Raw genomic sequence first — 18,144 nt, 5'->3', positions numbered from 1 at the left:
AACTTAAGAGTTGCTCAAACGCAGTTGCATGATGTGACACCCGTTATTTCCAATGGGTGTCGCATCACACAACTGTGTTTATGTAACTTTAAGTCAGAGTGAAACTGCTCTGTTCTGCAGTAGCCCCAATGGTGATTACACACTTGCACCCACATTACACCCACATGGGTGGGTGCTCCACTATCTATGTTTGCTGTGCAGTATGGAAGCCACCATTTTTGGAAGGACCTTTCTTTACTCAAGCAAAAACCCCTTGGAAGCACTGAAACCTGTGAAACAGTGAATATGTTTTTATCCTGTGCAAAGAAAGTTCTTCTGATTAGATTTGCCACTATCCGTTTTCATACAAGGGAGGTCTAATAGCATAGAATCTCAACAGCCCATCCAGAACCTTGTTAGCGATTATCATCATAGTAATTCAGTTGCTTATTTATTTTATTTATTTATTTATTTTTGCATTTTTATACCGCCTTTCGTTAAAATATAGCCCCAAGGCGGTTTACAAAAGTTAAAAACATACAATAAAAACACAATAAAAACAACATGCTAAGAGTATAAAAACATATAAAAACAGGCATAAAACAATACAAGAAATAAAAACACCCAGAAGCAGCAGTAAAAACGATTATGTAAAAGCCTGGGTAAAAAGCCAAGTCTTTACAAGCTTTCTAAAAGCCATGATGGAGTCCGAGGAGCGAATGATCACTGGGAGAGCATTCCAGAGTCTGGGGGCAGCAACAGAGAAGGCCCTGTCCCGAGTGCACGACAGCCGGGCCTCTCTCATTGTCGGCACCCGGAGCAGGGCCCCCTCAGATGTCCTTGTCAAGCGGGCAGCAACCCTTGGGAGCAGGCGGTCCCTCAAATACCCCGGGCCCAAACCGTTTAGGGCTTTAAAGGTCAAAACCAGCACCTTGAATTGGACCCGGAAACGAACCGGCAGCCAGTGCAGCTCTTTCAAAATGGGGGTAATATGTTCCCAACGGGCAGCTCTGGATAACACCCTCGCTGCCACGTTTTGCACTAGCTGCAGTTTCCGGATATTCTTCAAGGGCAGCCCCACGTAGAGCGCGTTACAGTAATCCAGCCGCGACGTGACTAAGGCGTGGGTAACTGTGGCCAGATCTGCCTTCTCGAGAAAGGGACGCAGCTGGCGCACCAGCCGAAGCCGTTCAAAGGCACCCCTGGCCACCGCCTCCACCTGAGCTTCCAAAAGCAGAGCCGGGTCCAGTAGTACCCCCAAGCTGCGTACTTGTTCCTTCAAGGGGAGTGCAACCCCATCCAGAACTGGTAAAATCTCCACATCCCGATTGGCTCTCCTACTGACCAACAGCACCTCCGTCTTATCCGGATTCAATTTCAGTTTGTTAGCCCACATCCAACCCATCACGGCCTCCAGTCCCCGGTTCAGGACATCCACCGCCTCCCTAGGATCAGATGACAAGGAGAGATAGAGCTGAGTGTCATCCGCATATTGCTGACAACTCAGTCCAAATCCCCGGATGACCTCTCCCAGCGGCTTCATGTAGATGTTAAACAGCATGGGGGACAAGACCGAACCCTGCGGGACCCCACAGGCCAACGGCCACGGGGCCGAGCAGTAGTCCCCCAGCACCACCTTCTGGACCCTCCCCTCAAGAAAGGACCGGAACCACTGCAACGCAGTGCCTCCGATTCCCATACTCGAGAGGCGGCCCAGAAGGATACCATGGTCGATGGTATCGAACGCCGCCGAGAGGTCCAGCAGAACCAACAGGGACGCACTCCCCCTGTCTAGTTCCCGGCGTAGGTCATCCACTAGAGCGACCAAGGCAGTCTCAGTCCCATACCCGGGGCGGAAGCCAGATTGAAAAGGGTCCAGATAATCCGTATCATCCAAGACCCTCTGCAGCTGGGACTCCACCACACGCTCCATCACCTTGCCCAAAAAGGGCAGGTTAGACACAGGTCTATAGTTGTCCAGGCTGGAGGGATCAAGGGAGGGCTTTTTTAATAGAGGTCTTACCACCGCCTCCTTGAGGCACGATGGCATCCTGCCCTCCCTTAATGAAGCATTAACCATCACCTCCAGCCATCTGCCTGTCCCCTCCCTGGCAGCTTTTATTAGCCATGAAGGGCAAGGGTCAAGAGCGCACGAAGTCGCCCGCACACTGCCCAGGATCTTGTCCACATCCTCAGGCCGCACCAACCGAAAAGAATCCAACACAACGGGACCAGATGGTGCCAAAGGCACGTCTGCCGGAACTGCCAAAACTCTGGAGTCCAGGTCAGCACGGATGCAAGCGACTTTATCTGCAAAGTGACAGGCAAACCGATCACAAAGAGCTGTAGATGGCTCCTCCCCCATTGTCCGGGGGGATGTGTGGAGCAATGTTTTCACCACACGAAACAGCTCTGTTTGCCTGCACTGAGCAGACGCAATGGAGGCGGAGAAAAAACGTTTCTTCGCCGCCCCCACCGCCACGGCGTAGTCCCTAAAATGGGTTCTAGCCCGTGTTCGATCGGATTCGTGACGACTCTTCCTCCAGCGTCGCTCCAGCCGTCGTCCGAGTTGCTTCATCGCCCTAAGCTCCGAGGAAAACCAAGGAGCGGAACGGGCTCCACTAAGCCGGAGAGGGCGCTTGGGGGCAACCGTGTCAACAGCCCGGGCCATCTCTCCATTCCAGAGATCAACCAAGGCGTCGACAGGGTCACCAGCTCTGGACACTGGAAACTCCCCGAGGGCCGTCTGGAATCCAAGCGGATCCATAAGCCTCCGGGGGCGGACCATCTTAATCGGCCCACCACCCCTGCAGAGGGCAGACGGAGCAGTCAAACTAAACCCTACCAGGTGATGATCTGTCCATGACAAGGGAGTGGTCTCAATTTCCCCCACCTCCAGATCATTTATTTCCCGGTCGGCAAAAACCAGATCCAGAGTGTGTCCCGCCACGTGGGTAGGGCCCGATACCAATTGAGACAGGCCCATGGTTGCCATGGAGGCCATGAAATCCTGAGCCGCACCAACTAGGGGGGCCTCAGCGTGGACATTGAAATCCCCCAAAACAATAAGCCTGGAGGAACCCAAGGCCACCTCCGAGACCACCCCCGCCAGCTCAGGTAGGGAGACTGAAGTGCAGCGGGGTGGTCGGTACACCAACAGAATCCCCAGCCTATCTCGGAGGCCCACCCTCAAGGACAAACACTCGAAATTCTGAGATTGCCTGACCGGGCACCTGGAAACGGGGAGGGTCTCTCGAAAGATGACTGCAACGCCTCCTCCCCGACCCTCAAGGCGGGGCTGCTGCACGATCTGGAAACCTGGAGGACAAAGCTGAGAGAGACCGACCCCGCCCAGCGCATCCAACCAGGTCTCCGTCACACATACCAGGTCAGCACGCTCATCCACAATCAGATCGTGGATGATAGATGTTTTTGCGTTAACTGACCTGGCATTCAGCAGCAGCACCCTAATCCTCGAAGGAGTGTTCCCAGAGCTCCCTAGGGTCAGAGGGTTGGGAGAAGGGCCGGAAAAAGGAACAGGCCTCAATTGCCTGGACCGTTTTCCCCTGTAACGGCCTGCCCAACTCCCACCGCCATACCTCCCTCTGCCCGCTACCCGTGATATTGCCGCCCCCACTCCAGACCCACTTTTTTGCTCCCCCAGACACATCTCGCCAGACTAACCCACCACGGCTTCTTGGCTTAATTAAAAACAAAACAAAACCAGGCTTGCGTAGTCTCCTGCTGACTTCTTAATTGTGAGAAGATGGCTCTTCAGGGCGGAAGGAGAGAGATCTTCTTCTGGTCCTCAGGCAGCTTGCCCCACGGCAGAGAGCCACAAGGACGAGAGCCCTTGTGCTCTCGCCCTTCGGCTCGCGCCAAGAGGCTCGCGCCCTTGGGCTAGCCTGCCCTATATAGCAGCAGCAGCCGCCAAAGCCCCAGCAGCAGCCCAAGGAGATGTTACACACACCTGAGGAAAGGTGGGGCAGGGGCAGAGACAGCAGTCAGTCAGTGCCCCACCCAAGCTGTTCTCCTTCTGTCTTCTTTCTTATGGAAATCTTTCCTGTTATCAGTCAATTCCTTTTGTAGTAGCTGCAGTCCTGAGTCTATTTAAACACACAGGTGGGATTTAGGCACAAGTTACTGGGCATAACATTACATCTAGTTAGTTATGCTTGTATTGATCTTTTAGTTAACTTACATTACAAAGAATCAAAACATTTGGATTCTCTATTTTAGGACGAACAGCATCCAATAATTGCTTGGTAAGCTCTAATTTACTATGAACACTATGCCTAAAAATTAATTTGACATTTGTTAATGTGCTTTTGATATGGATTTTTTTCTTCAGGATGAAAGCTCCATAGAAAGTGATGAATTTGATCTGAGTGACTCTACCAGGATGTCTGCTGTAAACTCTGACCTTAGTTCGAATCTTGAAGAAAGGATTCAAAGTCCGCAGAATCTCCAGGGCCAGCAAGATGGTAAGCTCAGTGTTCAACAAATGAAGCTGAGTTTTGTTGGGTACCTTCTTTCCCTTGGTTCATTCAGTGTCAACCATGTGTGATATCTGTAGCTTACCTGCTGCTTATTTAAGAGATCACTTATATTACCCATTTAATTTATTATTATGGTTAATATACAAGCTTAGATGGCTTCCTGGATTATTTAGTCTCACTGAGATAAAGAATGAAAAAGTGGTTTAGGAAAGAAGGTAAAGCTATTTGAGCTCCTGTTCCTTCCCTAGGATGTTTCTGATCTGTGAATAGTAAAGCTTACTATGTCCCTGGACAATTGTAGCTACTATTCTGTGTCTAACAGAGTGATCTGGCCTACATTTGAACCATTTTCAAAGGACACAAAAATATCCAACCATCTGCAATACATGATGAAGAGACAGTAGTTTCTTCAAGTGCACAAATTTACTTTCTCTCATATATGTGAATGGCTGCCGTTCACTTCAATGGGAAAAGATAAAGGATTGCCCTTGGAGACAGGGTAAAACCTGGCCACACACAGAAGCCTTGCACATACAATGGTTCCTGCGATATGCACACTTTCACTGCGAACATGCTCTGCCCATCCTAACGATGGGCCTTCTTCTGGTGGATTAGTACAAAAAAGAATGCTATGGCAAAAAAATACTGCGGCAGAAAAGACTTACACCATTTCACTATGTATTAGTACAGTGTAGCAGTATCATAAACAAGACTTGGATGTTGATGATTCCCCACCTCCCCCTATCAGTCTGGCATCTGACACAATTATGGGACAGCGACTGCTTGAGTAGTCTTGGTGTCTATAATATACTGATGATCGCCAACTCTATTTGTCTTTTTAAATCTATTTTTAAACTTGTGGTGGATTGGATATGAGTTCAAGTTCATTCAAAGAAGGCAGAAGAAGTATTAATGGTTGTAGGTTGTTGTGGTCTGGGAAAGGTGAAAGTCTGTGATACAGAGTGTATTGACAGAGTCTATGCGGTATTACCTACCAGCATAAAATATCATTCTGAGCATCCACCGTGTTGTTCACATAAGAGTGCAAGTGCAAGCTATTTCCTTTGGCCCCCTCCTCTTTGTGACAACTGCCAGGGTAACCTGAAAAGTCATTGCTGAGGTTGAAGGACCTGCAGCAACAGCAGTAAATGCAGCATAGGTGACTGGAGAGGGAGGGAAGATACTCAGAAACGGGATGGAAACACCTTCCTTAACTGGGCAGATCATGTTTCTGCCTTGTTTGTGGGAATTCTCCCACCTTCTGTGGTCACTCCTGTTGCAACCTACACTGCTGCCAGGATTCCTTAGGCCCTCAGGAATAATGTCTTGGGTGTCTCTGGGGACTGCAGGGAGGAGGAAAGGTAGGGAAAAAATAACTTCTGCAAGGATGGTTAGTCTGGATGCTACCCCATGTGCATAGTCTGAGAATGTTCGTCAGCTGCACCAGGAGTCCCAGTTGGCCATAATGCCCAGCAGCACTGTGAATTAAGTGCATTGAATGCACCAATTTGGATACTCCGACCTTATATGGAAAGGAAGGATCTGGGGACCATAATCCATGCCCTTGTAACCTTGATTTCCTATTGCAATGCACTCGATTTTGGGCTGTATCTGGAGTATTTAGAACAAGGGTGGGCAGACTTGGCCTTCCAGCTGTTGTTGAACTAAAACTCCCATCATTCCCAGCCACAAAAATTTGCCCACCCCTGATTTAGAAGTAAGTGCAGAGTAGCCCTGTGGTTTCTGTCCTGTGGGCCTCCAGATGTTGCTGAATTACAACTGTAGCTGGGGCTGAGGGAAGTTGTAGTTCAGCAACAACTGGAGGCCACCAGGTTGGGAACTACTGGTGTAGCCTATCTCCTGACTGAAGTTAGGAGATTAAAGCATATTAGGTCTGTACCTGCTACCTTTTGGTAAGGTTTGAGGTTCTGGTTATTACTTACAACCTTTTATGAGCACCAGGGAAAAAATGATGGGGGGGCACAGAAGGGGCAAAGTGCATTTATGGATGTTCAAGCTGTGTCCCACATATTAGATTTCTGAAACAGAATGGGGAGGTGGGTGGGAGGTCAAATTTCTTGTCTAAGGCCACTTTCCCCCCTCTGGAGCTGAGCCTGTATTATCAGAATAGTACTCAAAGAGGCTTATGTAATGGCTCAGGACTTCATGGCCATCATGGGCCATCCCAGTATACATATGAGCTATCACCATAACACTATGGCCAAATTAAGAACATAAGAACACATAACTGCGGGTGGTTCTGCACTCCCCTTCCCCCTCTCTCCCATCCAAATTCGGATGTTCAGGAGAGCTGCCTCTCTGCAGTCAGCAAGACTGCAGATTCAGGGGATTTAGCTGTGTGGGCTTACTTCTTGACAGGACAGCCTGTACAGCCAATCAGACCAGAGTGAGGAAGGAGCTTCCTCCCTCAACTCTGGTTCCATGGGGCTGAAACTGCGGTGCCAGGGTTCAGATGTAACATTGGCGCCACAAAACTGGAGTTAAAGTTGGCAAAACACCACTCTGACTTAAGGTTCAGAGTGGCATTCGGGGAGGGAAACTGTGGGTCCACCAAGTGCCACCCAATCCCACCTCCCGCAGGCGGTCCAGAAGGATAGCACAGTCGGTGGTATTGAAAGTCGCAGAGAGATCCAAAAGGATCAGCAGAGTCACACTCCCTCTGTTCATAGCCAGTTGAAGATCATCCATCAGGCCAACCAAGGCAGTCTTGATTGACCCCATAGCCGACACGAAAGCCATAGCCATAGCCGACACGAAAACCAAGTTTGAAATGGATCTAGATAATCTGCATCATCCAAAACTGCCTGGAGCTGAGAGGCCACCACCCACTCAACCACCTTGCTCAACCATGGAAGATTAGAAACAGGCCTGTAATTAGCTAACTCTGAGGGATCCAGCATAGCTTTCTTCAAAAGTGGTCTAATAATAGCCTCCTTAAGACAAGGAGGCATCCTGCCCTCCCTCAGAGAAGTTATTGTTTTAGTATTACTTTAAGAATTTAAGTTTACATCCTGGAGTTAGCAGCAGGACTCCAAGAAAGTACAACTTACAAGTACAACTTACTAACCAGCTCTGCAAGTAAAATATAAATAAGTTTACCATTCTTGTCTGGTGCTATCACAGTGACTACAGCAGAAGTAGGAGCAGGAGGGACTCAGAAGGGTGCTGAAGCTGACTTGTCTGAAAAATACTTTTTGTTGGAACTCCTGCTTGATTCTTGAGTGAGAGCAAGCATCGCTTGCAGTTTTATGTGCATAAAATAGCATGTTCATAGCCTTTCTACACATATTGAACTGAACGCTTGATGTCAGAAACAGAGACAGAACGTGCAATTCTGATTCTCCTTCCCCACATGCACATTCCGTGTAATGTGTAAATCTAGCAGGGAAGTTGTCAGAGAGGGTCTTGTTAATATCTTTAATGCCTCTCTTAGGGAGGGAAGGACGCAATTATTAGACCACTTTTGAAGAAATCTGCATTAGATTCCTCAGAGTTAGGCAATTATAGGCCTGTCTCCAACCTCCCATGCTTGGGCAAGTTGATTGAGAGGGTGGTGGCTTCTAAATTTCAGACAGTCTTGGAAGAAGCAGATTTTCTGGACCCATTTCAAACCAGACAGGCTGTGGGGTGAGATGGTCTTGGTCAGACTGTTGGATGATCTCCAATTAGGAATTGACAGGGGGAGTGTGACTTTGTTGGTCTTCTTGGATCTCTCAATGGCTTTCAATACCACTAACCATAGAGGCTATTCACACGATGGGAGAAAATTGGGCTAGCAGAGGCTAGCCTGATTTCCTCCAATCATGAGAACCACGGGGCTCAGCTGTGAGCCTGGTGGTTCTTAAAAGTCACCCGCTAAAGTACCCCTGCCCTAAGCCCAGGTTAGCGGAGTGAGCGCTCTGCTAACCCGGGCTCTACAATCATGAGTTGCTGCACCACAGCAACTCACGAGTAGACCCCCAATCGGGAGATTTAAAAGCATCCTCCCGTCTTGGGGGTCTTTCCAGCATGCCCTGCGCACTCTCGCAGGGCATGCTGGAGCTTCCGGGGGCCATGGGGGCCATGCGACTCCTGAACTTCCAAGCCCCTGCCCGCTTAGCCCGCTCTCCCTGCAAACCCTCTGGAGGTGGGTCTCGTTGATTGTGAGACCTACTTCATTGTATCCTTTGGAATGCTTGAGGGGATTGGGAGTGGGAGGCACTGCTTTGCAATGGTTCTGCTCCTACCTCTCCGATAGATTCCAGACAGTGGTGCTTGAAGATTGTTGCTCTTCATGATGAGAGCTATTGTTTGTGGTCCTGCAAAGTTCAATTGTATCTCCAATGTTTTTTAACATTTATATGAAACCACTGGAAAAGATCAACAGGAGATTTGGTGCAGAGTGTTATCAATATGCTGATGACACCCAAATCTATTTCTCCACGTCAACTTCATCAAGAAATGGCCTTACTTCCCTAAATACCAGCCTGGAGTCAGTATTGGGATGGCTGAGGGAGAACAAACTGAAGCTGAATCTAAGCAAGATGGAGATAGGTAGTGTGGGAGGTCAGAACTAGGGAAGTGGTTTAGATCTGCCTGTTCTGGATGCCTGTTCCTTTGGAAAGAGCAAGTACATAGTCTGGGAGTACTTTTGGATCTAAACCTCTCCCTAGTATCTCAGATTGAGTCAGTGGCTAGGAGTGCTTTTTTTCAGCTTTGACTGATATACCAGCTAAGCCCACTTCTGGAAATAAGTAAAACAGTAGTGCACATGTTGGTAATATCCAGGCTTGACTACTGCAATGTACTCTATGTTGGATTGCCTTAGTATGTAGTCCAGAAACTACATTTGGTAAAGAACACAGCAGCCAGGTTGATCTCTGGGGCTATCCAAAGAGACCACATTACTCTCATTCTAAAAGAACTACACTGGCTGCCAATAAGTTTCTGGGCAAAATACAAAGTGATGGTTATTGCCTATAAAGCCCTGAATGGCTTGGGTCCAAGGTATTTAAAAGAACAATTTCTTCTTCAATAATCCAGCTGCCTATTAAGATAATTAGCAGAATCTGGTTGCAGTTGCCACTGGCCCATTTGGTGGTGACCCAAAATTGGATCTTTTCTACAGTTGCCCCAGGACTTTGGAATGCGATCCCAAACCTTTTAAATTGGACCTTTTAGTTAATAAGTTTTAAAATTATTTTTATCTATGTTTTAAACTCTTTTAAATGCTTTAATATTTTAAATTGCTATTTGGGTTTTAAATTGTAAACTGCGCAGAGATTGGTATATGGGGTGGTATATATATGTGCTAACTAACTAAATAGGGCTATGCCTAAAGAGAGGATGCAATGCATCAGTGCATCCAGATCCTGAGATAAACCTTAAGACTATCCTTCACTGGGATATACATACACAGAGAGAGAAAATAACATGGTTGATTCTGTGGAGGAGAAATGGAAAACAATTTGCCAAGAGAGGTGCACAGCAGGGCAGATATTATTATTATTATTATTTATTAGATTTCTATACCGCCCTTCCAAAAATGACTCAGGGCGGTTTACACAGAGAAATAACAAATAAATAAGATGGATCCCTGTCCCCAAAGGGCTCACAATCTAAAAAGAAACATAAGATAGACACCAGCAACAGTCACTGGATAGGGCCAGTTACTCTCCTCCTGCTAAATAAAGAGAATCGCCACGTTAAAAGGTGCCTCTTTGCCAAGTTAGCAGGGGTATATTGCATGGAGGAAATCTGTCTCCACCAACATACTTCTTCCCACTGTCCAGTGTTCACTTTAACCAGTTGCCTCCTGCCGGCCCAGTTTGTCAGTGTCCTGGCTCTGTCAATGAGCACTTCTATATTTTGCTCCCAGCTGCTCCTCTGGATTGCAGGATCAGTAAACCTAATCCTAAATCTTTGGCTGTGTTCCCTGAGGCTTCCTACTCCACTGTCCTAAACTAATTCACCCTGATAGAATCCTCTGTCACTTACCCAAAAGCAGCATCTCAGCCTAGCAGCTGAGGCTGTGTAACTCTTCCCCCATTTCTCTTTGGAGCTTCAGTTCATGATAGTAGCGTGCTGCTGTCTCAAAACAGGGTTAGTAAAATCCCCTGCTTGAAATAAAAAGATCTTTATGATCCCATTTCTAAACTGAAAGCTACTAGAACTCACCATATGAGTATTTGTTAACTGTGGTATGTGAAGACAATTAAGGTCTCATTTCTGTAAATACCTTCACTTTCTGAGGAATTTAAGAACTGGGGCCTAGCTGCATTGAATAACAAATGCACCATTTCCTCCTTGGGATACAGAGACATTTTGTTGGTTCACCTGATTTATGGCCTACTTCTTACCACTAGTTCAGAAGAAACTGGCATGACTCTTGAATTCAGAGGACAAAACAAAGAATAGCTGCTAGAATTGGGAAGAAATTTCAGGCAGATGTTGTGTTGTTGTTTGAATTCCAAATAAAACAAAAAATGGAAAAGGAGGCTTATTGGATCCTGTATCTAAATCATTATGATTCAAATTTCAGAAAGTGGCATGAATTCTAAGACACATTTTGTATATTCTGTGACTGGAGTAGAATGACAAAACCTGCTGCTCATTATAGTAAAGAATGACAATGGCCCCAATCCTAAAATGGTTTGTATGCATGCTAATTGCATGAAAATGTATTTAGGGCTATGACTGCAAATATCTAATCATGAAGTGGTTCAACTGTAGGAAATAAGACCATTGGAATAACCACTACACCAGCGTGGTGTAGTGATTAGAGTGCTGGACTAGGACCTTGGAGACCCTGTGTTCAAATCCCCATTCAGCCATGATACTTGCTGGCTGACTCTAAGGCCAGTCACTTCTCTCTCAGCCTAACCTACTTCACAGGGTTATTATGAGGAGAAACTTAAGTATGTAGTATACTGCTCTGGGCTCCTTGGAGGAAGAGTGGGATATAAAATGTGTAAAAAAAGAAAAAGAAAAGAATTAGTCATTTGAAGATTGAAGCATAACAGTTTGATCAGGCACGACGCTTGACAGGTCTATCAGTGGCTATTAGTCTGGTGCCTACAGGCCACCTCCAGCCTCAGAGGCATGATGGCGCTAAATACCAGCTGCAGCGGAACAACGGCAGAAGAGGGGGCAAGCCCTCACCCCCTGCCTGAGGGCTTTTCAGAGGCATCTGGTGGGCCACTGTATGAAACAGGATGCTGGACTAGATGGGCCTTGAGCCTGATCCAGCAGAGCTGTTTTTATGTTCTTGTGAAGCATTATACTGTTACATCTTAGGAGGTTCTTGTGCACTGGGGGGGAAAAATCTCTTCCCCACTGCACTGGGGAAAATATCTCAGACTCTGAGACCTGTACAAATGTCATGTACAGATCAAGCACAGGTTAGGCATCCTACCACTTACAGAGGTGTAGTTTTGACTGCCTCTATACAAGGACTTAACAGTAACTAAGAAGAGGAAAAGGAGGAAGAAACATCACCTACCCAATGAACACTTTTATTGATGGCAAACTATGATAGGTGTCAGAATTTAAGATGGGGGACTAACAAGCAGAAGGTTGTCGGTTTGAATCCCCACAGGTACTATATCAGGAAGCAGTGATATAGGAAGATGCTGAAAGGCATTATCTCAAACTGTGCAGAAGGAGGCAATAGTAAAACCCTCCTGTATTCTACCAAAGAAAACCACAGGGCTCTGTGGGCGCCAGGAGTTGAAATCAAATTGATGGCACACTTTACCTTACTTAGGTTTTGTGTGTATTTCCCACCATGAAAAGCTGTGGACCCTCCCTGAGGCAATTTAACTTATGAACTGCCACAAGTGAAGCAAGCTGGCAGAATAATGTGAAAAGAACTCTTTGCCTCTATTGTGTAGTATCAGCTCTGTGGATAAAAAGATATTCTCTGCCTCCAAGACTTAGACTGAAGTCTTGGAGGTCTTTAATTCAGTGCTTGCCACCTTTCACAAGCACTGAATTAAATTGTCAATAAAGGAGGTGGGGAGGGAGAAGAAATGGAACATTTACATCTGCATGTTTCAGAATAAGCCTTGGGGCTGAACTGCAAATTAACTGAAGTGTTATCTTTTTCATTGCAAAATCACAAAAGTTTATTCTTACTGGGAGTAAGTGATATCGCTGTATCAAATAAAGTTAATGCCTTTGTCACCTGTGAAGAATTTAAGGGAAGCTGGCATATATCACTAGTTCACTGACTTAAATTACATTCTGTGGCTTCAAAGGAGTAATGCCCACTGAAATTTCTGAAGTGCAGTATACTTCTCACAAATTAATATCAACTTCAAAAAAGCACACTATATAACAATTGCTAACAATTCAGTTGTAGTGCTGAAGAACTATAAGTGCTTAGAAACTTATTTGGTTGGGGCTGATATAATTTATATAATTATAATCATTTTTGAATTGTTTTTGTATTGTTTTTAGCATTGTTTGAATTGTGGGTTTTATGTCTTTTAAAAAAGTTGTTGTATACTACCCAGAGCCTCTGGATGGGGCGGTTTATATATGTAATAAATAAATAAATAAATAAATAAATTTCTGTTTGTGAGGTAGTCCCAGGGCCAAACTAGCCATTACATGGAAATGTAACTTTCCATGTTTTCTTGTTTTCTCAAAAAGCAAACACAGGGACTCAATCTGGATCAGCACTGCACCCTGAGGATATGTGGGGTTCAGCCTTTACCTCCCCACAGTATTGCTAAGCTAAATAAACTGCCCTGAGCCTTTTGGAAAGGCGGTATAAAGGTTTTAATAATAAATAAATAATAAATAATATAAATTGCCTATGAAAATCCTGTTTAGCCAGAGGGAAAAACATACAATGCTTCTTGAACATTTAATCTCTTTCCCCTCATTCTTCCTGTATTACCTCTCCTCATTCCTGTGCTGCTGTAGCATATTCAAAAGGACAATGTTTTAGGGGAATCTCAGGAGCAGACTGATTCAGCTCAAAGTAGGCTATACCTGCTATTTCTGGTATGGCCTGGTACATATCTTGGGGGAAACAGCTGGCACAGATACTTGGGATAGGTAATTAATTCAGCCTGTGACCAGTCTGCATCAGGAATGAAGTAGGTGTCCAGAATATGTTATGCAATGGGTTGTGGAATGATGCTGAGATCATGGTTAGTAGTTATGAATGAGCTTCAGAGTGCAGTGAATGCATTCTGATACTTCCCCTCCCTTTCACTTCTCTGGGGATAAGTGGAGAAAACTAGAAACTTCATTCATGGTTTGTAAGAATAGGCAATTTCCCATTTTGCCTAGAATCTAGATATAGGAAATTGATTTGTGCGGACCATAGTTTGTTAGCAAACCACAATATCAAATCAGGATCAAATGGGGGGGGGTGTTGCTCCATGGTTTAGTGATCTGTTTTCTATCCTCTGGGTTTCCAGAGATAATTTTCCATGACATGCATAGTAGATTTTGCATTGTCATCAAAATGGCTTCAATTATGTTTGCTAATATCTCAATAGTTGTGCTAATTTCCCAAGTTCTTTGTAGCTACATTAAATTAACTAATCTGTAAGTGGTCAACTTGTGATGTGCTATAAAGCAGCAGAAATGGGCAGCACACAGCCTTCCATTTGACCCTTAATGCATGCACCTGAAGGACATGCAGTTCTTCATGTGCATGCATTGCTTAGGGTCGAGGCACCTGTCTTCCATGGAGTGCAGTCAGTAGATGTGTAGAACAGAGTCAGTTGGCTGGATAGAAAAGTTGACGGCCACCAGCTGAGTAACCCTTGTCCATCAATAGGTTATTGGTGCTGTAAAAGTGGAAACCCAGTTGGATGTGCCATCCTATCAGACACTACTGCAACTGCATTCTTCATCTTACACACAGAAGCTATACACAGCTATACTTCTAAAAGCCTTTTGCAGCAAAGCAAAAGAAGGGGCAGCAGGGAGATATCCTGCCGCTCTGTTTACTCAAGAAAATACGTCCGCATATTTCTTCTTAAAGCCTTTTGCACTGCACGCAAGCGGGGGAAGGCGCGGCAGGGAGGTATCCTGCCGCCCCATTACTAAAAGAATAGCTGCAGCAGCAGAGCACCGGAGAAGGGGTGCTCAAAGAAATACTCAGAGAAATTACTCAAAGAAATACGGGCACCGGAGGGGGGAAAGCGGTGGGAGGGGTAAGTAAACCCTCACCCACCCTAAAGGGGACCCCCCACCCTGAACCACCCGAATCCGAACCGCCCATGTCTGGACCGGTCCGGAGGCCTGTAGAATGGCCTCCGGACCGGTCCGGGCACATCACTAAGGTTTGTGTAGCACCTATACATCACACTCGCACACTGCATTATGAAAGCTCTGGGGTCTCCTGGCCCTCAAACCTCTTTGCTACCAGCAGAAGCCAGCAATTGTCTGGGTGGCCGATCCGGCCACCCAGGAACATGGACTGGTTTGTCTGTGGGGGAGATAAGCTTTTTGCAGCTTCCTCCCCTCACTCCATCTGAGCCCATTCTCCAATAGTGAGAATGGGCTTAAGGAGTCCCTGCTGGGCTGGGGGCTGGGTTATATTTTTCAGCAAAAGGTGGTAACTCTACTCACATTAAGTGCCAAATATGGCAACATTTGTGCAGGGATGTTAGGACTAGGGTTTTTTGGTGTTCTTTTTTTTTAAAAAAATCCCTTTTTTGATGTTCAGCCAACCATTCCCATGGTTGAACTTTTATGTAATCCCTAAAATGCTGGGAAATTGTGGCAAGCTGTGAGATGAATCTGCCACAATAATTTGCAAGGCCCCAAAAGCTGCAAACTTCAGTGGGAGTAGTGGGCACAGCAGCATTTTGTATTGTGTAGTAGTGGGTACAGCAGTGCTGGGGTCAGCAGAGATAATGTCTTTGGAAAAGATACAGCCAAAAAACTCCAAAGTGGTTTTAATTTTTTAATTTTTTGAATTTGCATTTGCTCTGGTTAAGAGTCAGATTCTCTTCCTACAGATGCTGAAGACTGCAGTAAGTCGAGAGCCATGCTCCTCCTCTGTGGTGCCAAACACCAAAATATCATCTGACATTGAGCACACCTGGGAGTCCAGCTGGCACTTCATTAATTGTATTCTGAAATATTTCCTAAGCATAAGAAATGCCCAAACAGAGGCATTTGTAGCAGCAAAGGCCCATATGAGTTGAAGATGTCATGATATACCTGGAATCAGGGTGGATTTCAAGTTGATGGTAACCAGAAATAAGATCAAACTTGGAGAAAAAATTGGTTCCATTAAGATCAACAATGATGTCATCCATCATTGGAGTAATGTGTCTCTCCTGCTTGATGGCTCAATTGGGGAGGCACATGTCCACACATATCCTTGTTTTAGCCCAGCTGTTGAGGTTTCTAGAGAACCGCTATGGGGGAGACCCATGACGTAAGGGCATCCATATGCACAATGATATTAAGTTCCTCCAAGTGTCTCAACCCTTCTTCAACCAGTTTCCTAATATGGTAAGGAATAAGTTGGTATGGCAGGGCAACTGGTTGAACTGTTTCATCAATGTGAAGTTTTACTTGCTTCCTTTTCAACTTTCCGATACCTTGAAACGTGCTGATGGAGGTTTAAAGGAAGTGGATCAGGGAGTATTGTCCAGAGCATTATGATGAGTACCAAAGCGTTGGCCGTGTCATAAGTGATCAAGATATCACCACTTGGTGCAACATACATGGGATGTATAACATATGTATCCCAGAAGGTAAAATGTGCCTGGAACATGTCACAAAGTGACAACAGAGTTGAAGTTGCATAGGGGTACACTTCCATGGTTGAGTGCACCAGCAGCAGTTTCTGAGGAAGTACATCATAGTCAAACTGAGCGATCACATTTATAGTTGCACCTGTATCAATTAAAACACAAACTTTATGCCCTTCTATAAAAAGCGATGAGGCAGATGCTTATGGTCAGAAATAGTTGGGGCTGGTGAACAGTACAGATGTACAAGTTATCTTCCTCAGGAAAATCAGCCTGAAGAGTATTTGCCTGGCCATAACCCTGATGGCAAGGGCACAAGGTAATCTGTGAGGACCTGCAGACTCTTGCATAGTGGTTCCTTTCCCCACAGGGAAGGCAAGTTGTACACCTGGCAAGGCAAACACCCTTGTGGAGATAAGATCCACCACAGTTGTAACAAACTCATTGGGCTGTCTGCTCAGGTACATACTCCATAGGGTTGCCAACTGTCCTGCACTGTGAGGGACGTCCCGATTTCCTGCAGGGAAATGCTCGTCCTGTTCAGGACTCAATTTCTCCCACTTTTTGACACATAAGAAAAAAAGGGATTTTTTAAAAAAACTTTTAGAGCCGCCGCTGAGCGGCAGAGTGGGACAGCAGTGAGAGCAAAAGCACTCCCTCCCGCCTCTCAAACGATGTAAATGGTTGCTGCTGCTCTGGGGCAAGGCTTGCTGGGACGGGGCACTGCACCCTGCAACTTAACAACTTAAACTTTAAGCAGAAAGCACTCACCAGTGCAGTAATGTGCTTGCCTGCTTGCCATGAGCAGACACAGTGTTCTGACAGAAAGAGGGAGGGACGGAGTCTGAGAGAAGGTGGTGAAAATCTGCCTTATTCAGTCCTGCCTACCTCCCAAATGAGGCAGACGGGCCATTTCAGGCTCATTTGGGAGGTAGGCGGGGCCGAGTAAGGCAGTCCTTGTAATATCCTTGTATTATTCGTGTCCTTATCTCATTGTCTGTGTTTGTGAATGCACAGGGCTGTGCAGTGTGACAAAGATGGGTGTGATATACATGAGTACTTTCTCCGTCCTTTTGACGTGTCTGCCAGAACATATCCTGCTCAAAGTCTATATTTTGCAGAGCTTAAAATTCTTGGCGAGTGCTAGCTTTGCCTTTTTATAATCATCACCATTTCCAGTATCAAGTAATGTTTTGAAAATCTGGTGAACTTCACTGCCTGCAAAATGTAACAGCATTGCCTGGTTGGTGCTGGGGTCATTTTCCTTTATCACAAGAAAAAGATTTTCCAGTCTTTCAAGCCAGTGGTCACATCTAGGTCCCAATGTAGAGTGGGAGTCATGAATAGCAAATTCAGGCAAAGCAGGAAGCATACTGATAACAACAAAAACAGAAGCTCATAAAACTGGAAGAGGAACCAGTCACTGTTGGAAAAGTATGTTGTGCCACTTAATAAAAGCACCACTCAAAATGGCTGCCACTCCACTCCTTCGGGCAGAGCTAAGAAACTATACAGTAGATAAGATGGCTACTGCACTTCAAAGCAGACTACTACAAAAGTCTTGTTTTGAACAGTATGTTATCTCTATGAAGAAAAATTCAGAATTCCAAGTGAAGAAGAGACAGAAATAGCTGGTTAGAAGAATGGCGTGTCTTTGTTTCTGTCCCTTGATTCCTTTTGTCCTCTCTGTGTCTTGTAGGCCTTTCCTTCTCTCTTTTGCTTTCTGTTATTGAGAAGGGAGTTTGGTTGGTTGGTTGGGTTGGTTGATGGAGGAGTTCTTAGCCACTCTTGTCACCAGTGCAGAATCCAGAGAAAAGAGTTGTGGTATGCAAGGTCAAGACAGTGGAGTAGAATCAGGAATATTAATAGTTTATTGAAATAGATATTATTTACAGAGAAGCAAGTGCAGACTGCTTTCAGTGCTCTTGCTGCTT

The 18,144-nt window shown here is 45.7% G+C and overlaps 1 protein-coding gene across 5 annotated transcripts in view; it reads left to right on the top strand.

Annotated features, from left to right (window-relative positions):
* Positions 1-18,144, top strand: part of NOL4 (nucleolar protein 4) — a 260,409-nt gene that overhangs the window by 96,639 nt on the left and 145,626 nt on the right. For all 5 annotated transcript variants that reach the window (XR_008306611.1, XM_053248195.1, XM_053248194.1 and 2 more), the window contains exon 5: positions 4,331-4,463. Coding sequence is in view for 4 of the 5 variants with exons in the window: in XM_053248195.1 (XP_053104170.1) it covers positions 4,331-4,463 (133 nt within the window). In the remaining variant the exon portion in view is untranslated. The remainder of the gene's footprint in view (positions 1-4,330; positions 4,464-18,144) is intronic.

The sequence above is a fragment of the Hemicordylus capensis genome, chromosome 4, assembly GCF_027244095.1.
Source record: "Hemicordylus capensis ecotype Gifberg chromosome 4, rHemCap1.1.pri, whole genome shotgun sequence".
NCBI lineage: Eukaryota > Metazoa > Chordata > Lepidosauria > Squamata > Cordylidae > Hemicordylus > Hemicordylus capensis.
The sequence above is the reverse complement of the archived record's forward strand: the minus strand, read 5'-3'. Positions and strand labels throughout refer to the sequence as shown.